Here is a 26,647-nt window from a genome sequence, read left to right on the forward strand (position 1 = left end):
CAAGAGTTCAAGCCCCACTTTGTGTGTAGAGATTACATAAATAAATAAAAACTTTTTTAAAAGAGTAGAAAAAATGGATGAAATGCACCTGGTGAGATGAAAATTAGAACCCAAAGGAATAACTGGGAATGGTCATGAAATAAGAAACTTGAAAGAGGGATGGAATCTACTCGGGTATATCTGTTGATGGTGGAGAGAGGTAATTTTTGTAGGAAGTACTTTTGTAGAAATCTTAAAGAATTTGAGGATGGACATAGGGGAGACTGGGTCAATGAAAGCCTGTCAAATGCCTTAAAACCTTCAGGACACAGGACACTTATCTTTTCTTCTGCAATCATAGTTGGTCAGTTGGTCCCCCACAAAGGTGGCTGGAACCTCTAAGTATCCCCTAGATCATTATAGCTATAGTTAGCATCACCCTCCCTCCCCATTCCTCACTCCCCACACCCCACACCCTCAGGCAGAAGTGACAAAACACAGACTTCTGAACACATTTATTTGATATGTCAAGTGGAGAGAGGAGTGATTTAAGATTACTCCCCACTTCTACCTGTGGGGGTGTTCATAAGCTCAGACAGACAGAAGAGCAGCATAGAGCCCATGACCCACCCCTGGGAAAATGAGACAACCTGCTGTATTGTTTGGGGGAATGAGGTGGGATTAAAAAGCAGGAAGTTGAGAAGTAAAGCTGAGAGCAAAAAAGACAGCAGCAGAACTGAGGCTGGGAGTTGCTGCAGGAAAATCCCAAGGAGAGTGAAGAAGATATTCTGAAAAGTGGTTAGGGCTGGAAGCAGGGTGTGAACAAGGAGCCAGGCCTGGAGAGAGAAGCAAGACCTACACAACAGGATGGGATATCCAGGAAGGGGGTAGAGTGTGCAAAGTCATGAACGGGCTGTGTTGCAGGGCATACATGGAAAGTAGGGGATTGCTTCTGCAAGAGGGCAAAGAGATTGGAGACTATCCATAGGTAGGGGTTCCCTACTGCTTCTGAACAAGTGCAAGTGACTTTGGGACCCAGTAGGGGCCCTAGCACAAGTGGCCCTGTGTGTGCCATCCCTATGAATGGGTACACAAGTATCCCATATGCATGTGAAGTGACCAGGACATGAATGCACGTGTCTATACGCCCAGTAAAGAGAGTACTTACCCTTCCCTGCGAATAAGAGTACTGTGCTTGTGGACACTTTTTTTACCCATGTGTGCGTGCACCATGCCCAGGAGCACATGCAAGAGACCCCTATGTCCGTGGTGTGTATGTGTGTGTGTGTGTGTGTGTGTGTGTGAGAGAGAGAGAGCTGGTTCTGCCACCTGTCCCATCAAGGCCCTGATCCCCACCCTCCTCGGCTCCTCTCACTCCTCTCAGCGCCCTGGCTCCCCCGGCCCGCCTAGACTCTGGAAGCCCCCTAGCAGGCGGATCTGCTCAGTCTGCATGGAGTGGCGCCTCACCAACTTGCGCTTGGTCCTAGGAGAGCCTGGCGCCCCCGCATGGGGAGGGGCGGGCAGAGAAGGCGCCCGACCTCCGGGTTGGGGGCGAATGTCGGGGATGGGAGGGTGGGGGCTGACGTTGAGCGGGGGCAGGAAACCAGGCCGCGTTTGCGCAATGTGGTCCAGGAGCAACGTCCCCGAGCCCCTCCGCTCCAGCAGCCCGGGACTCCGCCTCCGTCCGCTGAGCGGAGACACAGCCCCGGGCAGACTCTCCTGGGACTGACGCGGGGAGGGAGCCGAGCCCGCTGGAGGGAGGGTCAGCGGGGAGGCGCTGTAGCGGCGGCGCTCCAGGGCCACGCGACTGCACTCCGGCGAGTCGGGGCACATATTCCCGGGGGTGTCGAGCTCCACCGGCTCCATGCGGCTCAGTTTCTGCCTCAGCCCTGAAGGGGGACCAGACTCCTGAGCTTCTGGCGCAGTGTTTCGGCGGGACAGAGGACCCCCACCCGTCACTTTCTCCGCCCACGGGGGCGGGTCCTCCGGGCCCTCAGTGCTGTGACGTCTGGACAGACGGGGTCGACCGGTCAGAGTCAGGCCGTTGAATTCCGCGGTCAGGCGCTCGATCCCCGGCCTCCCTTCAGCGGGCGGGACCGGTTGAGGAGGGGCCACTAGGCCCCAGGGCTCCGAGTTGAGCCTTTTGAGCGGTTTTGGAGGGTGACGGGGCGGTTTGGGTAGCGGCTCAGAAGGGGAGGAGTCATCAGGGGGCTTAGGAAGAGGGAATTCGAACACGTCCCGCTTCTCCTCTTCTTCCTGAGCGCGAGGGGACAGCAACCCCCGTCCTCCTCCTCCTCCTCCCCCTGCCCCTCCTCCTCCTCCTCCTCCTCCTCCTCCTCTTGCAGTCTGCAGTTGGATTTCGGAAGGCGACGTGCAGACCCCGGGGCTAGGAGGAGCGGGAGCGGGGTCCTCCACCCCCGGGGACGGTGGGGAATTGAGATACTGCCGTGTCTTCTTGGTCCCGGAGGGTGAGGTGTCGGTGGTGATGATGATGACCTCCGTGCCCTTGGCCTTACAGGCGTCCAGCAGCGTGGCGAGGGTCTCGCGGTCTCCGCGGTCCAGGGCGTGGACGAGCGCGGAGGCGCCCGCGTGATCGCGCACCGAGGGGTCCGCACCGTGGGCGAGGAGCAGCGAGGCCACGGCGGCGCCCCCACCCCCGGCGCAGGCGTGCATCAGCGCCGTGCGCCCCAGGCGGTCTGCGATGTTGGGGTCCGCGCCTTGCTCCAGGAGGTAGCGTACCATGCGCGCCTTGTTTTGGGGGTCGTCGTAACGGGCCCGACAGGCCGCCATTAGCGCAGTCTCCCCCTGGGCATCACCCTCATTCACGTAGGCGCCTCCCTCCAGAAGCAAACGGGCCAAGCGTAGCTTACCCTGACCCACCGCCCGGAGAAGAGCGTGGCCCTCGGTGTGCAGCATAGCTGCGGCAGGGGCGAGAGCACCAATGGAGCCGGGACTGGGGCCCGCCAAGGCTGTCTAGGGGCGTGGGGGTGGTGGCTGGCGGAGGCCTGGGGGCTCAGTGGCGAAGCCAATCCCTGCGAGAAAGAGAGAGAGAGATTATTGACGGAGTCAGGCAGGGAAACTGAGGCACCAGTGGACGGATACGGCGTGGGGTGATCTCTACGGCACCGGCACACAGCCCTTCCTTTATCTCATGCCTTTGAGCCGCCCCCTCCCCCCAGCGCATGCCTAAGGAGGTGGGAAGGGTGCACCCGCAATGAAGGACGAGCGCGCGTGCAAATGCGTACGTGCACGCGCAGGGATACCGCACCCCCACCCTCACCCCACGGCTTATCAGACCTTTCCAGCATCCCCCTTTTCTTACCCGCACTTGGAATACCCCTTCCTAGGATGCTGAACGCCACCCACCCACACACATGCACCCATACATTCACACACATAATTCCCATTCCTAACCTCTTTTAGGTTGCCACAGCCCCAAAAATTGAGTGGGGGGAGGGAAGCAGCTTGCATTTGGGACCTAAAACGGGTGGGGGGGGGAGAATTGGGGGTTTCTTTTGCCCCTGCTAGGTTCCCCATCACTCCTTGCTCTTTCCCTCCCAGGCTATGCGCCCAAATAGGTACCTGAATGTCCGCAGCATCTCCGCCGGGCCAGGACTGAGGCCAGGGCCATGGGGCAGCCTGGGTGGCGGAGCTGGGTTCCCGGGGGCCCACATGGCGTGGGGAGGGGCACCCGGATTCCCTTGGTGTCAGTATCTGCGCCCGGGCACCGGATCCTGGTCCCTCCTCCTGGTGCGCCCCGGGCACGGCGCCGGCTCGGGAGGAGAGAAACTGGGGGGGGGGGGGGGGGGGGCGGAGCTCTGCTTTGCTATTTATAGCCTAGTCTCTGCGGGTGGGGGCGTCGGGCACCAAACCGTTCCCCCACCCATGCAGACATAAAGCCTGAAAACCTAGAGGCTCCAATCCTGACTTCTCTTGCTTAGCCGACCTCCCCTCATCCCCAACAAACCTAAATGTTTTTTATGAGACTCCTCCGCGACCCAGACTGGGACCATCCCAATTCTTCGTTGAGCAGAGCCCCATTCTCCGCGCTGGGTGTGTTTAAGCGCGCCTGTGCGCCAGATCTGACCTGCCACACACAGCACATGGCACACTGTGCAGAGGTGGAGAGAGGCGATTGGGATCCCCAGCCAGGTCCATACTGCGCAGAGAGAAGCAAGAGATCTGGCTGCCTCCTTGCAGTTTACATGTCAGGGAGAGCTGGAGCCAGACACAGCGCCGTACATTCTCACTCTATCTCCCCCAAAACGGAGCACAGCACAGATACACTTGGACCTCAGATCCCTTGTACAGACTTCAGATAAGTATGAGGAGAGTGGATATATGAGGTCATTTTAAGGTATACCATGGGGCATTCCCAGATGCTTTCCTCCCCATATTCTTGGAGGGGAAGAGGGAGAAGGAAAAGGGGGCAGAATCTTGTAACACATCCCTTTCTCATTGCATCTCTTTACATTCAATCTTGCTTAGACTCATTATTTTTCCATGTTGCTTGGAGGTCCTTGTCCAATCACTCCTTAAGTCTTCTCTGCCTATTTGTGGCAATCCTAATTGGTCTCTTCTGCTGCCTGTCTCTGCCTCTCCTAGCCACCTGCCCTGTCTCCATGGTTACCATAGCTTCCATCTGCATATTTTAGGAAGGAGTTTGTGTCCAGCTGGAATGCATGAGGGGAAGTGGAGAATGAGGAAAAACATCCCAAGGATTTGGAAAACTCACCTGAGATAATTGAGACCAGAAGATACTAAAGATACTAAAGACACAAGATACTAAAAATAATGTTCCTGGAGAAGGAGAGGGAGAAATATTGCAGGGAAGCTACCCATTTTTCCTAGCTACCATTTACTAGACACCAACTGTATGCTAAGTACTTCACATACCTTATTTCCAATCCTCACAATATTGTAAGGTAGGAATCTCCTTGTTATAGGTGAAAAAGCTGAGGCTTAGTAAGGTTAAGCAAGTTCTCCAAAGCTTCATAGCTCTGTTTCTGTCCTATTCAAAGACTGGGCACTTGCCACTACACCTACAGCCTTCCAAGTCCAGAGGCTTCACTCCCAGCAACATTTTCTCTGACGTCTGGGATTATTTTCTTGACTAACTCCTACATTTTTATCACCACTCTGAATTATTATTGCTCTGTTTCTGGAGTTGTTTTGTGGGGGTTTGTTATGTGTGGGTGTGAAAGTAGGATTCCTTTCCACCACCACCACCCCCCCATCCACACTTGCCACCGTGCCCCCTTCACCAAGGGCTAGGAGGAGCTGGAAGAAAATAGAAAGTGAGGGAAACACTGGGCTTTGTCCTACTTCCCCAACTCTGGTTCTCTGATTCCTAATCCTTCCTTCCCCAAACTTTCCTCCCATCTTCTCGCAGACATGACAGCAACGCACAGGGAAAAAATAAAATTAGAAAAGAAGTATTCATTTGTGGCGCTAGAGGGAAGCAATGTAGGATTAGTAGGGAAGGTCGGAGTCACGGAGGAGAGGCCAGGCTGTGAAGCCCATGTCACAAAAAGGCTGATCCCTAAAGAACCAACAGATCATTTATCTGGGAGCTTCTTCAACAGAGTTCCTCGGTGAGATCTAAGTGTCAGGTTCCCTCTGTGGACTCTCGCTAGCCAGCAGTTCCCCCATTTGAGATGAGTTCGGAAATAACCGACTCCTCGTTGACTTTGCAACCCCATCTGCCATCACGCTGCGCGGGGCTTCCCAAGCCTGGGTTCAGGCTGCCTCTCCCCCTCCCTGCCTCTCTTCGGCTTCAAGTGGGCGGATCTCCCTCCTCGTCTTCTCCTAGATTGGCCGGGAGGACGCACCAATGGGGAGCTCTGAGAGGCGGACCTACAGCGCCACCAGCTAGAGGAAGACCAGCAAATTTCAAGTTGGCTGCGACGTGGGCTCCGCGTGGGGGAGGGGCAGCAGGTAAGGCTTGGTCCTGGGGGCTCTGACCTGGTCCAGTCCCACACCTCCCGAACTAGTTCACCAGGGCCAAGCTGCGAGACAGACAACGCTTTCCGGGAGGCTGCTGGATCCAGCCCCCTCTGGTTTCCTACTCTTCTTCCCTTTCCCTTAAGGGCTCCTATTGCTGTACCGATTATATATACCAGAGAACTGCAGTTTTCTTTCATGCATACAGGAGAGATATTAAAGCACAAAGTGTGGAAGGCTCACCTTGTATTCCTGACTCTTTGCTACGGCATCAGCTTCCCCTGAATCTATTAATAATATTTCCTTGTCTAAGAGTCTGACGAACGCCTGTTACCTATCAAGACTCAGCTGAAATATTACCTCCTACCTGTAGCTTTCCTCGACTGCCTTTTTTCTTCTTTTCCTCCTCCTCCTCTACTTCTTCTCCCCCTCCCCCCCAATAGCCGTTCCCCAGTCTGACGGTAGTATTTACGCATACCTCCATTAGAGCACTTAGTGAGCTCTCTAATGTTTCTGTTCTGAGACTATAAGATTTTGCAGGCAGGTTCTTGTACTTAATAGGAAGTGCCCAATAAAGGTTAATTGAATGGAATTGGTTGGGAAGGCAGAATTTAAACTCCTAACGTAATTGGAGAACAATTAATAAAAGACAATTAAAATGCAATACAGTAATCTAATTAAGATCTCTTAAATTAGTGGTTTGTGATATAATAGCACCCATAGGCCAGAAAAGGGAGAAAGCTAGGAGGACTGGGATGGTAAGGGGAGACTTGATAAATCACAAGGTCTCAAGTGTGGAAGAGCTCTCAGAAATCATGTATTCATTCATTCATTCATTCATTCAACAAATATTTATTGAGCACCTACTGTAACCCAGACACAGCTAGACAGTGGGGATCATAGTGAATCCTCGACTTTAGACATGCATCCTTACTCTGATCAACTATAGTTAGTAAATTGTTACCTCATTTCTATTTTAAAAAGGACTTCCTACCTCAATTTGCAGGTCATTCCATTTTTGATATTTGTTCTTCAATTAATGTCCAAAAAATATTCTAAACAAATATGTAGTCAACGAAATGCATTCCTTACTTTCATTGTAAAAGAGGGAGAGCTGTCCCAGTGGTAGCATTCTTAAAAATAAAGAAAACTATCCCTTTTGGTTTCTGATTAAAGAACTAATATGTATTTTTTCTAGAATATTTGGAAACTATAAAGGTATAAATAAAAATGCCTATTCTAGAAAATTTGGAAACACATAGTATATAAATAAAAATGCCTATTGTTTCATGACCATGATCTAGTGATAATCATTATTATTTTTTAAAGATTTTATTTATTTATTCATGATAGACACACAGAGAGAGGCAGAGACATAGGCAGAGGGAGAAGCAGACTCCATGCAGGGACCCCGACGTGGGACTTGATCCTGAGACTCCAGGATCACGCCATGGGCTGAAGGCAGGCGCTAAACTGCTGAGCCACCCGGGGATCCCTGATAACCATTATTATTACTTTAATATTTATCCTTTCGATTTCTTTTCTGTATACATATGTGTGTGTGTGTATATATATTACATAAGTCAGGCTATACAACAAATACAATTTTATATCATGTTTCCCTCCACTTTATATCGTGAACATTTTTTGCCTTTAAATATTATTTGAAAAAAAATATTATTTGAAGTCATTTTTCTTTCTATATAATAATCTAAAATGGATATTTGATTTTTTTTTTTTTACCATTCATTTTTCATTGGCCCATTTAGGTTATTTCAGAAGTTTTGCTACCATGGATAGCTCTATGGAACCATCCTTATATATCTGATTTTATATATGATGATTTCTTTAGGATGGATTATTTTTAAAGTGGGACTATTGGATTAAGGCTATGAACATTTAAAAGGCTGTTGATTCAAATGGCCAAATAGCTCCCCTGAAAGATTGTGTATAAACACAATCCTTCCAATGAGGTATGAGAGTGTCCATCTCAAAAAAACCTGGCAGCCTGATTATTTTTTAAGTCTTTGTCAATTTGGTAGGTGAAGGGCAACCCGGGTGGCTCAGCAGTTTGGCGCCGCCGTCAGCCCAGGGTTTGATCCTGGAGACCAAGGATGGAGTCCCACATCAGGCTCCCTGCATGGGGCCTGCTTCTCCCTCTGCCTGTGTCTCTGCCTCTCTCTCTGTCTCTCATGAATAAATAAATAAAATCTTTAAAAAAAATTTTGGTAGGTGAAGAGCAGTTTTATTAATTACTCTTTTGTCAATTGCCTATTAGTGTCCTTTGCACATTTATTCTATTGGTATGATTTTTTTCATTTGGATTTCCATAAGTTCTCATATAATGAGTATTAACTCTTTGTCTTATTTATCACAAACAGAGCAAATCCTAAGTATTAGAGTGCTCTAGGCTTCAGCTTCTGGATCTCTTCTTTCCTCTGTTCACATCTACCCTGTTAGGCATTCCACCTAGTCTCAGGCCTTGAAATATTTGTATATTGATAACTCCACCAGAATGTAAGCTCCATCTTACATGGGCAAAGCAGTTTTTGTTTTGCTCACTGCTATATCCCTAGCTCTTGGAACAGTGTCTGACATATAACAAGCACCCAGTAAATATTTGTTGAATGAGTTAAGATGTTTTTATTATTATTCCCATTTACAGATGAAGAAACAGATTTAGAGATATTAAATAAACTGCTGGAGGTTGTATAGCTAGGAAATGACAGAATTCAAATTCATGTTCTTTTTTTTTTTTTAAAGATTTATTTATTTATTTATTTATTTATTCATTCATTCATTCATTCATTCAGAGAGAGTGAGAGAGAGGCAGAGACACAGGCAGAAGGAGAAGCAGGCTCCATGCAGGGAGCCTGATGTGGGACTCGATCCGGGACCTCCAGGATCACACCCCGGGCTTCAGGCAGTGCCAAACCGCTGCGCCACCGGGGCTGCCCCAAACTCATGTTCTTAACCACTACATATACTGTCTTTGTATGTTTTGTTGAAGCCTGCTTCTTAGTAATTTCTACCACAATATAGCACAGTCAGTATCATATATATGAGATGTTATTTGGGGGAAAGGCAGTATAAGGGTGAGCTCTAGGGAGGGTTGATGATAAGGAAAAGCTGTTTGGGACCAGATTATAGAAGACCCTAAATATCTCAAGAATTTAGACTCAATCACAATCTTTAATAGAAGAGACACACCGTAGATTCCTGACCCAAGTGAAGTAGAGATGGATGGTTTACAATTTTCCAACCACCAGTTTATTGTCTCAATTAAATAAAATTTTGTCTTCCTTTTACCCCATGTCCTTGGGTTAGTATCTAGAAGTGGAGTCTTTTCTTGACTCCTTATTGCACCACAATCAAACCAGTTATCATCCCCACTGCTAGACCTGGGTTTGTCAGGTGAAAAGATACCTGAACCAGTTGGTTAGAGTGTCTTTTCCTTTGAAAGGGCCTGAAGACATGCTCATAAATTCTTTCTCCTTCTCTAGTGTTGGTGAAACATCCTTTCTCCCCTAATATGTTCTTTCAATCAGATCACAGTTTAATCTATTAACTAATAGCCATTTTTCCTTACATTTTTTGTTGGACCTAAAACTTTGCAAATTCTTCAGACACACATTTTTCCACTCCCTCCTTCTTCTGATATATATTAATCTCATCTGCTGTTCTGTTGCTATATTTTTAATTATTATTTTTCTCTTATTACAAAAGCAATACCTATTCAGAATAGAAAACAAACTTTAAAATACACAGAACCCCCCAAAAATGCAAAACCCTATGACTTCAAATTAACCAACATTAATTTTCAGTGTGTATCCTTTAAGAACAGCTTTTTTTCATCATAAGTGTGTATGTATGTGTTTGACAAAATAGATGATCTTATACATATTTCTAAATCTTTTTTTTTTTTTCATGAACCAGGGCATTTTGTTGAGCCATATATTTCTTGTTTAGAGTATTTGCTGGATATTAATTGAAGAACAAATATCCAAAAATGGAATAATATGCAAAGTGAGCTAGAGAGCCCTCTTACTAAAGATGTTTAAATTTTTTTTTTTATGATAGTCACAGAGCGAGAGAGAGAGAGAGAGAGAGGCAGAGACACAGGCTGAGGGAGAAGCAAGCTCCATGCACCGGGAGCCCGACGTGGGACACGATCCCGGGTCTCCAGGATCACGCCCTGGGCCAAAGGCAGGCGCTAAACCGCTGCACCACCCAGGGATCCCAAGACGTTTAAATAGAAACTGGAAAACAACTTACTAAATATGGTTTATCAGAGGAAGGATACATGTCTAGAGTAGAGGATTCACTATGATCTCCATTGTCTAGCATTATGTCTGGCATATAGTAAATGCTCAATAATTATTTGTTGAATGAATGATTACATGATTTCTGAAGCTCTTCCAAACTTGAGACCTTGTAATGCATCAAGCCTCCTCTCACCATCCCAGTCTTCCTAGCTTTCTCCCTTCTCTCATCATATTAAGGGTATGTACCCTTACTAGCAACATAATTTAATATTGTTGATTTTGACCTTGGTCACCTAACTAAAGTAGTGTTTGTTTAGTTTCTCCACTGTAGAGTTAGTTACTCCCCCCTTTCCAAAGCTGAATTAGACAAAATTCCCTATGTATAGCCTACACTTAAAGACTGAAAAGTTGGGATACCTGGGTAGCCCACCGGTTGAACATCTGCCTTCGACCCAGGGCATGATCCTGGATGGAGCCTGCTTCTCCCTCTGCCTGCATTGAGCCTGCTTCTCCCTCTGCCTGTGTCTCAGCCTCTTTCTCTCTCTCTCTCTCTGTCTCTCATGAATAAATAAATAAAATTTTAAAAAGAATAAAAAATAAAAAAAAAATAAAGAGTAGAAAGTTATACTCGTTATACTCTTTCTTTTCAAGGTGGAGTCTACATAATTTATTTGGAATCCTGTACGAGAGGTTTGTCTTTTCTCCCCCATAACTTATTTAATCGCTTATTTATATCAGTATGGACTTGTGGATATTTATATTATACTTTAGGATTATAATCTAATACTACTTTATTTTATTTCATTGTCAAATTCTTCCAGCTTTGGCCATTGGGAGGTCTTTCAGTTGACTTTTGTGCCCCTTTGACATAGCCCCACCAATGTATGCGTGTTGTGGTTTTGAGTACTTCTTTGCTTTCCAGTACCAGAATATGCTTCAGGCTCACCTTATATGTTTCCTTCCCAACCCTAGAATCAGCCATTCCTCCAAGAAGCCCTGATTCCTTTTGTTGGAAAATGGTATTAGAGACCAAGATGTGGGTGCTAGGTGTGCTCTTTGTCACTGGAATATCATTTCTTGGAAGTTTCATTTTCATTTGGTAACTTTACCCTCCATCCTATCTGCTTCTGACTGGCCCCTCAAGGTTGGTGACAAGAAGCAGAGTTCAGTCTAGTAGTAGAAGAAACTTGCAGTTCATCAGAGTTGGTCACTATGGGATGGGCGGCCTTGGGGAAGAATGAACACCCTCTCAATAGAAAATGCCACTGGAATTTGAATGACTAAGAACGTACAGAGTGGAGTACTGCATTGGGAAGGGGTTTAGACTACATACTTCTATCGGTCCCTCCAATTCTAAGATTCTGTGCTTCTCAGTGGTATTTCAAATAATAATAAGTTGATTGTAATGATTCTCTTCACCCCTACCTCCCACCACTGACAGTGAGACTGATGACTGACCTCTCCCTGTGCCCCTACAGTGCCTGGCACACTACCTTTTCCATAGTAGATGCTTAATAAATGTTTTGCTAAATTCACTGCATTAGCTTGAATTGGGGCCCAATTGGGTGTAGAAAGCCAGGGAGAGAAAAAGTTCAAAGATTATATAGAGATATGCAGATGGTGACAAATATCAAATTATCTTGGGGATGGAAGGAAATTTTGTCCAAGGGTCTAATCACTTTCACCTTAAAAAAAAAAAAAGATTTATTTATTGGAGAAAGAAAGAAAGAGTGGGGCGGGGGTGGGGGGGTAGAGAGAGAGAGAGAATCCAAGCAGACTCTGCACTGAGTGTGGAGCCAATGCAGGGCTCCATGACCCAGAGATCATGACCCTGAGATCGTGACCCGAGCCAGAATCAAGGAGTCTTAACCAACTGAGCCACTCAGGCATCCCTACTTTTCTTTCTGTTCTACAGTTATACTATATTGCAAATATCTGTCCTGTTGGGATCATATCTCATCCATATCTGTATTTCCAGAAATACCCTCCTTGGTACAATGCCTTCCCCACCAAAATTTGTTGAATTATACTGGCTTTTTGGATCTTAAGGAGAAAAAATTGAGTATCTTGTACCTCCCTGGCTTCCTATCATTCTACTATACTTTTTGTTTTTGTCTTTATCAGGTTTTTCTCACTGGATCACTGAATACCCAGGCCCCCTCCACCATGGCCAGTCGGGGTGGGGGCCGGGGTCGTGGCCGGGGCCAGCTGACCTTCAACATGGAAGCTGTGGGCATTGGGAAGGGCGATGCTCTGCCTCCACCCACCCTGCAGCCTTCTCCACTCTTCCCTGTGAGTGTCTCCCCCACTTGTGTGCCCCTGGCTGACTGTATATGATCCTGGATTCCTCGTGGGCCACTATAAAACTCATCTTGCCTCTTCCTGTCTCTGTGCTTCCAACCCACATGGGATGTTTTCTAGGCAAAGTAGTTTCTTACACTCCCAGCTCCCCAGCTTTCAAAATGCTGTGTTGTTCTCCCCATTTTTCTTTGGCCGTCTGTTCAGTGGGAGCATTGGATTGCATGAGGGGGAGAGACCCTTCTAGGTTTGTACTCTAGTGTTTCACCCCCGCCTGAACTGACCACTGCCCCTGTTTCCTTAGCCCTTGGAGTTCCGCCCCGTGCCTCTGACCTCAGGAGAGGAAGGGGAATATGTCCTGGCACTGAAGCAGGAGCTACGAGGGGCCATGAGGCAGCTCCCCTACTTCATCCGGCCAGCTGTCCCCAAGAGAGGTCAGTTGGAATGTTAGCATCATGTTCTGAGTGCCTTTCATGAGCAGTGTCCTAGACACAGCGCCATGGAGGGCCAGAGAGGCCAGAAGAGGCACAGGAAGCTCACTGTCTAACTGGGGAGATGATAACAATTACCCCTGCCTTTGAAAGGTATTATAGTATTCGTGGTTTGTTCTGAGTCTCACAACAGTCTTAGGATAGTAGGAGGTTAAACATCAGGGTGCTCATTTCATAGGTATAAGTGAGATACATCAACATTTTTAACAGTTTGGATGTTACAAGCACCAAACAATAAGAAGGGAGGCTAATGCTGGGTGTCTGAGAAGCCCTCCTAAGGTCAGCAGGATTATGGAGAGGTCAGGGAGACCAGGAGGGACCAGAGAAGGGGAGTCTCTTAGGAGGCTTGGGATAATGGCTATTCACCAACAAGTGTGCAAGTGCAGTGTTTGAGTATATTGACAAATAGTGCTTTCCAGTTGAAGCCTTAGAAGCTGCAGCTCAGGGGTGAAAGGACTTGCCTGGTAGCCCTATTAACAGAGAGAAAGGGAAGACTGAAACCCTGATCTCTTGCTCTTTAGTATATTTTCCCATGAACCAAACTACCTCTCAGTATGGCTGTGCCTTTGGGTTAAGGGAGAGAACAAAAACATTATAATTTGGGGTGGCAAAGGGACAAGGTAGAAGAGTGTTGAAGATCCTCCCTGAAGCTGACCACCTGGGCTCTGGGTTTGGGGTGAAGGAACAGACAATGCATGCTGAGTATTGAGAGGGCTGGGCCCTTAGGAACAACCCTGTTCTAGGGCTCTGAAAGGATAAAACTTTGACCCTTGGCCTCTAACCCCTCAGATGTGGAGCGTTACTCAGACAAATATCAGATGTCAGGGCCGATTGACAATGCCATTGATTGGAACCCTGGTAAGTGATGGCCCTTTCATTGACTGCCTTTTGGCTGCCAAAAGCCACCAACCCATTCACCTTTCTCTGTCCACCTCCTCCTCCCCCACTCTACTCAGTATTTATAAACTGGAGTCCTAGTTGTACTACAAAACACTCTCAGACTCTACCTGAAAATCTATGAAATAGCCCCTCTTCCCTGGAGGCATCCAAACCACAGTTTTGTTCTCAGTAACTTTGACCCGACCCCTTCCTTCCTCACCATCATCCTGACTCTTACCTTTCTTTAAAACCAATTATTCATAGGAGACCCCAGGCAGGGTCTTTCTGACTTTTATGTCCCCACTGTTCCCAGATTGGCGACGTTTACCTCGGGAGCTAAAGATCCGAGTGCGGAAGCTACAGAAGGAACGTGAGTATATCTGGGAAAAGGAGGCAGAGGAGAGATTTCCTTCATCAGCTGGAGGGCAGAGGCTGTCTGTGGTCTTGCCTGCCCTCCCAGTTTCTAACCGGTTCCACCCAGTATTGTAGCTGGATGCCATGGTGGCCACATGAGGGCAGCAGAGTGACATTGTCTCTGCAAGAGCTTTCTAATAAGCTCTAATAAGCTAAAAAAGAAGTTTGCTAAAAAAGAAAAAAAGAAGTTTGTTCTAATGGTTCACCTTTTGATTCTTTGGCCAGGGACCACCATCCTAATCCCCAAGAGGCCCCCTAAGAACACAGAAGATAAGGAAGAAACAATACAGAAACTGGAGGTAAGGGGGAAGTGTGCGTAGAGACCACCTGGACCCCAGTCCCATTTCCTGCCCTTTGGCCCATGTGTGCCTCACTCTTTTCCCTCCTCTGAGCTGCGTCTGAGTTTCTCCTTCTATTCATCTCCATGTAAGACCCTGGAGAAGAAGGAGGAAGAAGTGACTTCAGAGGAAGATGAGGAAAAAGAAGAAGAAGAAGAGAAGGAAGAGGAAGAAGAAGAGGAGTATGATGAAGAAGAACATGAAGAGGTGAAAGCGCTCTCCTTCCACCTTTAGGTCCCCTCTCTTCCTCATAAGCTCTGTGGGTCTCAACTCGGTCCTCCAGGGTTGTTCTCTCTAGAGGGTAGGAGAGCCAAAGGACATGTGCTATAGAGAATAGTGGCCTCCACTTCATGTGTCCCTAGGTTCTTCTAAAGAAGAAACTGTATAAGAAGGGACTTCCCAGGCCTGGGATGGTTTCTTGGGGAGGGGGGGAAGGAGAAGGCCCAAAGCATGCCTGACTTTGATTCCTTTTTGTTCTGTTTCAGGAAACTGATTACATCATGTCGTATTTTGACAATGGAGAGGACTTTGGGGGTGACAGTGATGACAATATGGATGAGGCTATATACTGAAGAAGGACCCTGAATGATACCCTGGACCTTCGGCTCTTTCTTGATTTAAGATAGAGAGAGTAACTGTGCCTATTATTTGGCTTTATGGACAGGCAAAGCATTTGCTTAGAGTCCAGAGAAACTCTTTGGCCCTGGAGACAGAAGTGAAAAATGATGACGGATAGCTCTCTTTTCTACTCTTCCTCTCCCTCCACCCTTGTGTCACCTCTCTTAGCTTGGGAAAAGGGCAAAAGACCAATGTCTGAATTGTATGAAAGAAAGAAGGGTCGAAAGAAATGAGTTGTTAGAGCTGAAACAGCTGTACGTGTGTCCCCACCCACTTTTTTTTCCCCAGCCACTTTTTTATAGTGAAAGATCATTGAGGGTGTGTGCAGTTAGGAGGCGTAAGGCCAGTTTTATATTTTTAAATAAAATGTTTTTATCTGTCTCTCTGTCCAGGGTGAGGCCTGGTGGGCGAGGCCTTGAGGGAAACGAAGGTTGCCTAGCTAGGCCATTCTTTCCTTATCCATCAGAGTCCAGTGTGACACACTGGGGGGTGCAGCTTTCCTGTCCTTTACCCCTGCCCTCCCACTCCCATGTAGGACACTCCCAATCTAGCCCTGCCAGGGAATATTCAGGAACTCATCGCTGAGGCTGTGCAGAGTGAGTAGGAGAGAATAGCCTCATGCCCTGAAGACCCGCTGGCTTCTGAGCCCCTGGTCCTCAGGCCATGGGACACAATTGTCTCTTTCCATATGTGGACACGGCCCTCTCTTTCCCACACTTGACCTTGATCTTGTCCTTGTTTACAAGGAAAGATTACAGCTATTTTTGTGAGAGTCAAGAAAGCCAGGTGCAGGGAGGGAGGAGGGAAGAGGTGCTGATTCTTCCTCAGCACACACCCTCTTCCAGGCATGGGGGATTCCACATTGAAAGATAGGTCTCTGAAAAGGGAATCCCCATTCTCTACTTCCAGAAGCTGCTTTATGGCTGACTTGCAGCTTCTCTTTTGGTTCTTCCTTTGTGGAATTTAGTTAGCCTTTCCTACTGCCTTCTTGGGGTAGAGGGGTAGGCGGTATTACTTTACAGGAAGTAAGGAGGGTGGGGAGGAGGGGAGTGACTTAGGGACACTCATAGCTCTGAGAGATGCTTTCTCGCCCACACAGCTCTCCCTGGGGTGAGGTCACTTCCCTACGCTCTGATTGGCTTCCTATGAAGCCCTCGATGAGCTGATTGGTTGCAGCCACTTGACATGCAACAGTCACGGGCGAGCTGCGTGTCCAGAATAGGGACTGAATAACGAGGCAGGCACCGAAAGCTGGTATGCTGTCATAGCGACCCTTCTAAACAGTTGAAAGTCCTAAAGAGGGGATGCAAGAGAACCTTCAAGAAATTTTCCAACCATATTCAGGCAGGCAAACTGAATCTTCAGCTTCAAGTGATAGAGATTGGCAATGTCATGCTAGATATTTCTGACCCCATTGTAAAAAATGGATAGAGGCTGTGACTCCATTGAGGGAAAGCACCTTGAAACCCTGGTGTGGCCATGGTAATAGATGTTAAGGTAGAGGCAGCCAAGAGAACAGAGGAGGAAGCCGGCATTGAAAGAGAACATTCCAGAGTTACTGAGCAATTTGCAGTGATCTGTGTGTTTCCTTTTCTAGCTCTCCAAGGTGCTGGGTGAGTGGAATGGTGGGGGAGGGACCAAGGGACCTGTTACACTTTAGCCTGTGACTGTGGCTGTGGAGAAGTCAGCAAGAAACAAATGTAAAAGACACTGAAAAATCTCCTTTTGCCTCCTGTCCTCCTCCTCCACATATACCAGTCCTAACCTAACCAGCTATCTCTGTGTCCATGTTGGGGGCACAGCCATCCCCCCAAATCGCACCTATTGCCAACCTGAGACTTTAAAAGAGTGGATACAAGATTCTAAACAGTAGAGGAGGATGGGAACACACTCCTGCTCCCACCTCTACATACACATGCATCTTTTCCCCTTGAAAAGGGAGAAAGGAGGGCAAAGGTGAGAGTGACCACTTGGGTTCAGTTGTACTGCCTCAAAAACAAAGTGGCAAAAAGATCAGACCATTCTTGGATTCTTTCCTATCTGGCATCCTGCCACTCTTGGCAGGTGACCTTGCTGAACAAAGCCAGAGACATGGGATCTAGCAACTTCCCCAGATTCCAGAACTGTTCCAAGCATAGCTAGATTGTTTCCATTGACCTCTCCCCTACTTTCCATAGGTTCCCTGAGCAGGCTGAGGCTGAAGTCTAAGGTCTAGTAACCAATCACAAGTGCTTATATCCCAGGAAGACCACCTGAGAGGTTAAAGGTTGAGCATCTGTTTGCAAACATTTAGAGAGGACTGCACAGTGCTTGCTCAGCCCTGTGCTACCCCCTTGCCTGCTAGGGCCTGCTTTATGTTGAACAGATTGCTCCCATACCCACAGCCAGGCCCATGCTGGCCTCCGGCTGAGGGGGGTTCTCTGGCAAGAATCCTACCCTTCACTACCCTATGTTCCATCCATAACTTCTGGTCCCCTCCTACCTTGGGCAGGAAGCTTTAGAGTTGGGGTCTGCAAACTCCACAGGAACCCAAGTGAGGTGAAGGAGGGCTGAATGGAAAACCTGGATGCAACATGTTGTTGAGAAGATTGGGAATGGAGACCCAAGAAAATTGGAAGGTCAGATATCAGGTAGATAGGGCCCCTGTGGTGTAGTGAGGAAAAGACACTTATTTCCCTCAATTCACTTTTATTGCTATTTGAACTTTGAAAGGAAGGAAGGGTGGCCTATAGGCATAGGCTGGTTGAGATTAAGCCAAAGGGAAGGGCTGCTGTCTCAACTGAGCAAAGCAGTAGTTATGGTCATATGTTTATGGAGTTATGGTTTATGGGATTTCACCATTCCACAGCCTTGTGCCTTGGGAAAGTCACCACAAGTCTGCAGGCCTCACGCATGGGACAGAATTTGGATTAGAGATCCACTATGAATCCTTCAAAGCGATGCCGATCCACCTGCCAGAGTCTAAATGGTTTTGAGAACAAAGGTCAGGATGTGTCCAGCTCTTGCTGAGCTCATTCCATTCTCTGGATTTCCCCACCTATTTTCAGCTTGGGCAAGCTAAACATACCTCAGGCATCTAGCCAGTCCTTTCCAAGAAACTGCCTCAGCCCCAGTAGCAGGAGGATCAGCAATTCTATCAACTATTGAGGGAGGTGATAACCCCTGCAGGAGAGTTCAAGGTCACAGTCTGCAAGTCAGGACTCAAATCAAACCATTTGATGGAGAAATTTCTGAATGAGGAAGGGGCTAGTGGGGGCAGGGCTTCTTTATCTCTAGGCATTTTGCAAGTCTGGCCAGAGGACAGAGAAGAGAAATGAGCTAGACAGGAATAGCTCAGTTAGCTAATTGGGCCAGACAAGTATAACCCCTTCTCCAGTGACCTTTCCCCTACTGAGCCCCACTATCTCCTCAAGGTCATTTGGGATCAGAATGCTGAAAATAAGAAGTTCTAGTATCACCTCAGAAAGCCCTTTGCTGGGATCCCTGGGTGGCGCAGCGGTTTGGCGCCTGCCTTTGGCCCAGGGTGCGATCCTGGAGACCTGGGATCGAATCCCATATCAGGCTCCTGATGCATGGAGCCTGCTTCTCCCTCTGCCTGTGTCTCTGCCTCTCTCTCTCTCTGTGACTATCATAAGTAAATAAATAAAAATTAAAAAAAAAAAAAGCCCTTTGCTTTATCTCCAACAGAACTTAATTTGCTGTTTTGTGTCTTAAAGGGAAGGAAGGTTCTCCTGGCCAGCCTAAGGGGACTCAGTGGGAAGACAGTGATCGGCTCAAACTGCAGGACCTGAGAGGCTAAGGCCCAAGACTTTTAAGACCTTTTTAAGGAGCAAGGGTCCTCAGACCCAGGCCTGACCAATGCAGGGAGAGGCTGTGTCCCCACGATCTCTGAGTCTGGGACTATTCCCTATTCTCAAAGCCCTCCTTCCTAGATCCTCAGCTATGAACCAAGCTTCCCAAAATTTGGACCCCCGCCTCTCCCTGAATCTTCCCCATCCTGTGAGTCCATCTTTCTTGGTATAAAATGGTCAAGGGAAAACATCCAAATCCTGTCTTTGACCTTCTTTGTTACATTCAGGGCAGCATTGATAGTACTAGAAGAGGAGGGAGATTAGTTAGACCTGTCTTCACCTTACCAATGAGGGTGGTCATGGTGAGGGATAAACTCACCCAAGTCAGGGACACAGATCTGGAGTATTCCCTATCTTGGGGAGAGAAAAGATGAAACCCCATTTGGACAGGGAAAGAAGCCTGGGACTCATCTTCCTTCTGCTCCTCTATGGCGGGAGATGTAGCCATTCTGGAAAGGAGAGTCCCTCATCTAAGGAGGGCAAGGTAACTCTTTTACTTCATTTTTCTGAGGCACTGGATGGTAAGAGGAAGTAAAACAAAGATGGGCTCAGTGGGAGAAAGGGTAAATGCTGAGCAGCCCTTTTCTCAGCCTTCCACTTCCTGTCCCCAAGCCTCTCTCCTGGCCCTTAAACAATCTTTTCCATCTGACCATACTTGGCTGCTCTTGGCCCCTCACCTCTCCCTTACTTGGCCTGGCTCCTGTTTTGAGACTTGCTTTTCTCTGTGAGCTACCACTCTAACACCTGTCCAGAGACATCAGGGATGTCTACAAACTTCCAGAGGCTGGACTAGGCCTGGTCAGGAGGTGGAACTTAGGGCCAGAAAGAGCTTATCACTCAGTCTTATTGTCTTTTATATTCTTTTCCTCTTGTTGACTCTCTTGCTCCATGTCTGTCTTTCCATGTCTCTCTTTGCTTCCTGCTTAACTTGGGTTATTTATGGGTGATGCGGTGAGAAATATTTGGAGTTGCAGAATACACACAGTACATCTTCCAGGCTGGCAATTTTACTTTTAAGATTTGGTGGAGGAAGATAAAATTATTATGTTAAACTACACAAATATAGTGTATGTTATTAATTGAAAGGTGCACTCTTTATACATAAAATAGGTACTTCAACAACATTTTAAGCTTCTGACAGGCTACTTTGAGGGTTCCAGAAGCTCTGAGGGAAATGGTTCATTCTCCCTAATCTTAGGGGTCCCCTCAGAGGAAATATTTGAGAAGCTCTACGTAGAGGTAAGAACTTAAGAGAAACCTAAATACCACATACAGGAGTCAGGCAGGTATAAAAGGGTAAAGCAGGTGAGTTTGAAACAACAGGGAGTGTGAGACAACAAACTGGCAAATGAGAGCCTGTCTGGTCCCTTTGGCTCTCTTGGGTGGACGCCATGAAGGAATGCAGGCTGCTTTTTAAGAGAGGCCAGAACAGTAGAGTTTGGTGAAATCTGGTTTTGAAATGTTTACCACTAATTCAAATTTTTAGAAAGAAACTGTATAGGTTTCTAAATCTTTTTTTTTTAATTTTTTATTTATTTATGATAGTCACAGAGAGAGAGAGAGGCAGAGACATAGGCAGAGGGAGAAGCAGGCTCCATGCACCAGGAGCCCGACGTGGGAATTGATCCCGGGTCTCCAGAATCACGCCCTGGGCCAAAGGCAGGCGCCAAACCGCTGCACCACCCAGGGATCCCGCTGTACAGGTTTCTAAATGTCTGCAAGCTGATTCCACCAATGACCCTCTGGTTTGCTGCCCCTGATCTCAACTAATATTTCTTCTACTTTTATATGAGGCTCATCTTAGCTTTCAAGATCTCAAATTCTGTTCCCAAGGGTTCCAGAGCAGTGAGGTGTGTGAAGTTGCAAGGGAGTTCGGAGCTCTCCTACAGGGTAGCTTGAAGAACTAGGGCTGAAGAGAAGTCTCTTGGTACCACTAGCAGACTTCTTTCTTCAAGAGAAGCAAGGCAGCCATTGGCCACAGACTGACCACCCTTTACTTGATCTACAGGGATATGGTGCTAAAAACATTTTGGGGTCTTGCACAGAAAGCAAAGTTTCCTTAGAGTTGGAAGGTATGACAGGCAAGAAAAACCACGAATGGAGTGAAATTGGAGAAGGAGAGACAAAGGAGACAAAGGAAGGATTCATTTTGAATGGGGCAGAGGAAAGAGGAAGTCAGAATTTAGACAGGTGAAGTAGAGAGGGAGGGTCTTCAGCCACAGAACCATATAAGGGAAACATAGTTCTCACGCCCCTGGCCCCCACCTCACCCCCCAGCAACTGAAATCCTTCCTCTGTCCATCTGTCCAGAAAGTTAAAAATATCCAAGCTGGGCACCTGGCCAAGCCCGGACATTTCCAAGAACCTGTTTACTGACCATTTGATTGACTTAGAGAGGTAGTTAGCAGCTCCATCACCTCAATGAAGAATGAGAATGGACCTTGCTTGACATCCCAGGACTCAAGGCACATGAGAGTCAAAATCCTGGACCCTTGCTCTTTCTGTTCTCCTCTTCCCAGTCGCTTCCGTTGCGACTGACTGGAAGATGGAGATGACCAATCAACTGGGAGTCAAAAATTCCAGCCTTCAAAGCCTGTTCATTCTTTTCTCCTTACAGAAGGGGCCCAGGAAAGAATACAGCAGGGTCAAGCCAAGGGAAAGGTCAAGACAAGACAGAAATAGCCTAAACAGGCTAAATTGGGCCTCAACAGAGGGCTCACCTCCACTAGCTTTTGTGCCACTCACTCTAGTCCATCTAAGGAAAAAAAAAATTGAATGGGATGCATTACCTTCAAATAAGGAGTCTGAGAGTTCTTTGTTGTGTCACATTGTTTGCGCAGCACTCTCTGTTCCTCAGTTTATGACTCTAAATGGTGGGAAGCTTTCCTCCGAAGTTGTATACTGAAAAGTTAAGAAAGCTCAGTTAATTTCCAGAAGGTGACAGGGTTAATCCAGAGGCTGGTGAAGCATTCTCCGAGTATGAGAGAGAAAACTCTAGTATTCCCTGAGCTCTACCATGAGGTGCTGGGAGTGTGTAGAGGGCCTGTCCTGGTCTGGAGATGGGAGTCCCAACCTCTTCCCTACCACAATTAACTCCAGGCTGAGTCAGCTTCCATACATGGACTTCTTCTCATGCTGTTTTGTTCCCTTAACACGGGAAGGGAATCAAGAGGAGCAAAGAGAGAATGGCCTTACTTCTGCTAGGTCACAGAAAAAGAACAATTTTGGAGACATGCCTGGAACTGAACTAAGGTGGTAGTGGATACACCTCTTCTTTTATTTTAAATAGCAAGCACTGGTTTGCCATTGTTCTAACACTTCACATTTATTTTTAAAACCCTCACAACAATCTTCTTTATTTCTTTTTTAAGATTTTATTTATTTATTCACGAGAGACACAGAGAGAGGCAGAGAGAGAAGCAGGCTTCCTGAGAGGAGCCTGATGTGGGATTCAACCCCAGGACCCCAGGATCAGGGCCTGAATGAAGGGCAGACACTGAACCACTGAGCCATCCAGGTACCCACAACAATCTTCTGAGATTTCAAGATATCAAACCATAGCTCTGAAAGCTTAAACAAGTGGCCCAAGCTTATACAGCTTGTTAAATGGTGGAATTAGGATTGGGGTTTAGATAGTTTGACTCCACACTGTATTATTTCTCCTTAATAGTATAGGAAGCCTGATCCCTAAACTTTTTCTAGGCTATAGAAAAGCCTATTGGGCTGGGATCTGCAGCCCTGGACCTATAGGCATTCTGCAGGGTGGTTTGCAAGTTAGGAAATGGAGGTGAGGGCAGCCCCGGTGGCACAACGGTTTGGCGCTGCCTGCAGCCCAGGGCGTGATCCTGGAGACCCTGGATCGAGTCCCACGTCAGGCTCTCTGCGTGGAGCCTGCTTCTCCCTCTGCCTGTGTCTCTGCCTCTCATTCTCTCTCTGTGTTTCTATGAATAAATAAAATCTTAAAAAAAAAAAAAAAAGGAAATGTCAGGCTCTCTGCGTGGAGCCTGCTTCTCCCTCTGCCTGTGTCTCTGCCTCTCATTCTCTCTCTGTGTTTCTGTGAATAAATAAAATCTTAAAAAAAAGAAAAAAAGGAAATGGAGGTGAGTGAGGAGGGTAAGAATAGAGAAGGAGACAAAAATTTCTGCTCTTCTAGTCCAGAACTGTTGAAGTCAGGGGGCTTGGGACAGGGATTTCAGCCATTGGAGGGTCAGTAAAATATTTTCCTGATCTACCTTACGTATTCCATAGTCTAGAGATATATAATCCAAGGAAAGAATTCTAGGAAGGGGTCTGTAGGCTGTTGAGAGAACCGGGCAAAAGATACTCCTTCACCCCTCTCCAGACCCTTCAGCTCCTATATGATTATTTTTGTTGATGAGGTGCTCAGACAGATCTCTCCACACTTCTCCCTCCCAGAGGCTCAGCCCAAATTACACCCTTGTGTTTTCAGTCTGTTCAGAGGTATCAAGGTAGCCAAGGACCCCGGTTGTGGAAGTACCTGCCCTTTCCTTCTTAATTTTACTTTCTCTAGCTCTTTTCTCCCATTAGTTCGTTTTCTTGCCGTCTTCTCTCAGGTCTTTGTATATCAGGTTGGACCTAATGAATAAATGATACTAAGAACTGGATCTCCTCTAACGGATCTACATGTAGGTTTTGGTTCTTTAAAAATTAAAAGGCAGAGGCACCTGGGTGGCTCAGTGGTTGAGCATCTGCCTTTGCTTCAGGTCATGATCCTGGGGTCCTGGGATGGAGTCCCACATCGGGCTCCCAGCAGGGAGCCTGCTTCTCCCTTTGCCTGTGTCTCTGCCTCTCTCTCTTTCATGAATAAATAAATAAAATCTTTGAAAAAAAATTAAAAGGCATATGAGAAGAGCACTGGAAAGAATGACCCCCAAATCTACCCGCTTAAGTAGCTGGGTCAGTACCCAGGGAAGTATACTTAAAGGAGCCTCTCTGCGAAAAATGTCCTGAGTTAAGTTAGAAGTTGTGTGTAGAAGGTAAAAGAAAGTCGGAGTGGAGCCTTTTGTGCTCTAAGGGAAGGATGAGTTTCCTCTGAGTGAATAGCTTCTTTCCTTCTTCATATTTTGCTACACTGCTCAAGATGGTTGTCACTAGTCACACATGGAGCTAATTAAATTTAAATTAATTCAACAAAAATTAAAATTCAGTTAATCAGTCACACCACCACATTCAGAGCTCAATTGCCACTCCATCATCACAGAAAGTTCTATTAGACAGTGCTGAGTTTGAGGCATTATGGTATCAGGAGAGGATGCATATGCTCTGGCTGTTAGAAAATCAGATCTCTAACAGAACTTAGGTCTAAGTTATCTACCTTCTCCCTGCTATCCTCTTCTCAGATCTTGTCCCATTAGCCAGGCTGTTTACAAGAACAGTCAGGCTTTCTCTCCATCTCTTCCTCCTGCCCTCTGGCCTGCTCTCCTCCTTTCTCCACCCCTCCAGTCCCTGGAAAACAAGCTGGGCAAAAAACTTTCCATCAACTTTGACCTAGTTTTCTGGTCAAATTCAGGGGAAAGGGGAGGAGCCACTAAACTCTTGAACAGGTAAGAAAAGGAGGCAGCTGAGGAGGTATGAGTAGAGTTACTACAGCAACAAGGAGCTAGAGCCACATACCTTGGGAAAGAAAAAGAAGAAAAGAGAGAAGAAATAGCTCCTGAGAATTAAAGACAGATGAACAAAGACTGAAGTAGGAAAGAATCTTTTCAATCTCACGTTGTGCTCAATTCACACTGATTTTATGAACTTTCAGGAGTCTGAGATTTGGAATTAAAGCCAACCCCCAAATACCCAAATAAGGGCCAGGACTAGATCTGTCTACAAAAGTTTAAGCCAGAAACCAGAAAGTACATTAACTACTCTGCAGTCTCAGGGTTGCTCATCCCCATCTCCCCCTTTAAGAGTAATAAAAATCATTTCAGGTAGAGGGGCAGTTGTGGTAACCATTTATTGTTATCACTCTATAAGGAATAGGAACTCCAGAAGCATGTCCTAAGGGATGATGGTGGGGTTAAATATTCAGCAAACATTTGCAGTTACGCTCATGTGTTTGATAGAACTGTAATAGGAACATAGGAGATGGTAGATGCCCTTCAACAAATACAAGTCTAGAGCAGCCCCGGTGGCTCAGCGGTTTAGCACTGCCTTCAGCCCAGGGCCTGATCCTGGGGTCCCAGGATCAAGTCCTGCATCAGTCTCCCTGCATGGAGCCTGCTTCTCCCTCTGTGTCTCTACCTCTGTCTCTCATAAATAAATAAATAAAATCTTTAAAAAACAAATACAAGTCTAGATCCTTAAGTCCTGAATAATTATCTTCTACCTTACTGTATACAAGCCAGGTTTAGCCAAAAGTAAACTCTACGATGAAACCAAACTATAAAATAGGGAGCCATAACCTTTCCTTTCAAATCCCATCACCAATGTTTGTGTATTTCAAGACCTCATTTTATTTTTCAAAAGATTTTTTTTTATTTTATTTATTCATGAGAAACAGAGAGAGAGGCAGAGGGAGAAGCAGGCTCCTCACAGGGAGCCCGATGCAAGATTCGATCTCTAGACCTTGGGATCAGGCCCTGAGCCAAAGGCAGAGGCTCAACCACTGAGCCACCCAGGAGTCCCTATTTTTCAAAAGATCTTATTTTTAAGTAACCTCTGCACCCAGCGTGGGGCTCAAATTCTCAATTCTGAAATCAAGAGTCACATGCTCTCCTGATGGAGCCAGCCAGGTGCCCCAAGAGTTCATCTTTTAAAAGTCATGCACTCCAAAATTGAAGGCATTTCATCAGGAGTATCTACAGGTGCAGAGAACTAGCCTGTACCACTAGAATGTCCCACTATAGTTTAGTTCCTTGGAATTAAGATTAAATGTAGCTCAAATTCCTTCCCTTTTCACCCCAACCCCCACTCTAACTATAGTCATTAGGGCCTTTGTATCATAGGGAGTGTTTTCTCCACAGGGTATCCCAAACTGTGAAGTAGTAGGGGCAGGCTCCTTCAGGCACACTTCCTAATAGCTTCAACACCATCTCACAAGAAAGCCATTTTTTTCATGAAAAAACTTTTATTTTTATTTTTATTTTTTTTACAAAGAATACCCCCCACTTGGGGTGAAAATATATCTGGTTAAGTACAAAATATAGTTTTTATCATACAAAAAGATATACAATTAAAAAACAAATGAACCACCTTCAGCCGACATACTTTCTCAGAAAAGGGTGGAGCTCAGTGCTCTGACACAGGACAGTGAACAAAGTGCTAAGGCTGAGGGTGACTGACCAAGTGCTAGGGGCTGCAGTGAGAGGGCTGTCAACATCCCTGCCTCCTAACATTGGGAAGAAAGGGAGCCCTGGGGGCTTTGGGTGAAGACACTTGCCCTCTCGTTTCTCAAGGCAATGTCTGGAAGCTCTGATCACAGTGCTGTGGGCATCAATCTAGAGAGTTCCTCCTTCAGTGTGGAGAAGTCACAGTGGGCAAGGCTGATAGCAGCAACCCTTCTCAGAGAATTAGTGTCAGAATCACAGAATTCTGTACACTGGGACAAAGTCTCGGAAGTG

The 26,647-nt window shown here is 46.7% G+C and overlaps 2 protein-coding genes across 9 annotated transcripts; one reads left to right on the top strand and one right to left on the bottom strand.

The window, feature by feature from the left end:
• Window positions 1-479: 479 nt before the first annotated feature.
• ANKRD34A (ankyrin repeat domain 34A) lies at window positions 480-22,285 on the bottom strand. Of its 7 annotated transcripts, none has more exons than XM_049096210.1 (4): window positions 22,092-22,285; window positions 21,866-21,977; window positions 21,454-21,614; window positions 480-3,011 (listed from the first exon to the last, which is right to left on the bottom strand). In XM_049096210.1, the coding sequence occupies exon 4, from the start codon at window positions 2,893-2,895 to the stop codon at window positions 1,360-1,362; it is 1,536 nt and encodes a 511-aa protein (XP_048952167.1). In that variant the 5' UTR covers window positions 2,896-3,011; window positions 21,454-21,614; window positions 21,866-21,977; window positions 22,092-22,285; the 3' UTR covers window positions 480-1,359. The 7 variants fall into 7 exon arrangements, with proteins under 7 accessions (XP_048952167.1, XP_048952169.1, XP_048952171.1 ...); XM_049096212.1 differs by adding an exon at window positions 3,394-3,457 and having other exon boundaries at window positions 21,866-22,132; XM_049096214.1 differs by lacking the exon at window positions 21,454-21,614 and having other exon boundaries at window positions 22,092-22,229.
• POLR3GL (RNA polymerase III subunit GL) lies at window positions 2,567-15,606 on the top strand. 2 transcript variants are annotated; one of them, XM_025453227.3, is made up of 10 exons: window positions 2,567-2,709; window positions 5,792-5,916; window positions 10,839-10,877; window positions 12,312-12,479; window positions 12,790-12,919; window positions 13,766-13,834; window positions 14,169-14,225; window positions 14,495-14,568; window positions 14,701-14,814; window positions 15,093-15,606. In XM_025453227.3, the coding sequence occupies exons 4-10, from the start codon at window positions 12,354-12,356 to the stop codon at window positions 15,177-15,179; spliced, it is 657 nt and encodes a 218-aa protein (XP_025309012.1). In that variant the 5' UTR covers window positions 2,567-2,709; window positions 5,792-5,916; window positions 10,839-10,877; window positions 12,312-12,353; the 3' UTR covers window positions 15,180-15,606. The 2 variants fall into 2 exon arrangements, with proteins under 2 accessions (XP_025309012.1, XP_025309011.1); XM_025453226.3 differs by lacking the exon at window positions 10,839-10,877.
• Window positions 22,286-26,647: the final 4,362 nt, after the last annotated feature.

The sequence above is a fragment of the Canis lupus genome, chromosome 17, assembly GCF_003254725.2.
Source record: "Canis lupus dingo isolate Sandy chromosome 17, ASM325472v2, whole genome shotgun sequence".
NCBI classification, from domain to species: Eukaryota; Metazoa; Chordata; class Mammalia; order Carnivora; family Canidae; genus Canis; species Canis lupus.

Coding starts and splice junctions, on each gene's coding strand:
- ANKRD34A (XM_049096210.1), bottom strand. CDS start 2,895: ATGCTGCACACCGAGGGCCACGCTCTTCTCCGGGCGGTGGGTCAGGGT.
- POLR3GL (XM_025453227.3), top strand. CDS start 12,354: ATGGCCAGTCGGGGTGGGGGCCGGGGTCGTGGCCGGGGCCAGCTGACC. Junction 14,226..14,494: donor GCGGAAGCTACAGAAGGAAC/GTGAGTATATCT, acceptor TTCTTTGGCCAG/GGACCACCATCCTAATCCCC. Junction 14,815..15,092: donor ATGAAGAAGAACATGAAGAG/GTGAAAGCGCTC, acceptor GTTCTGTTTCAG/GAAACTGATTACATCATGTC.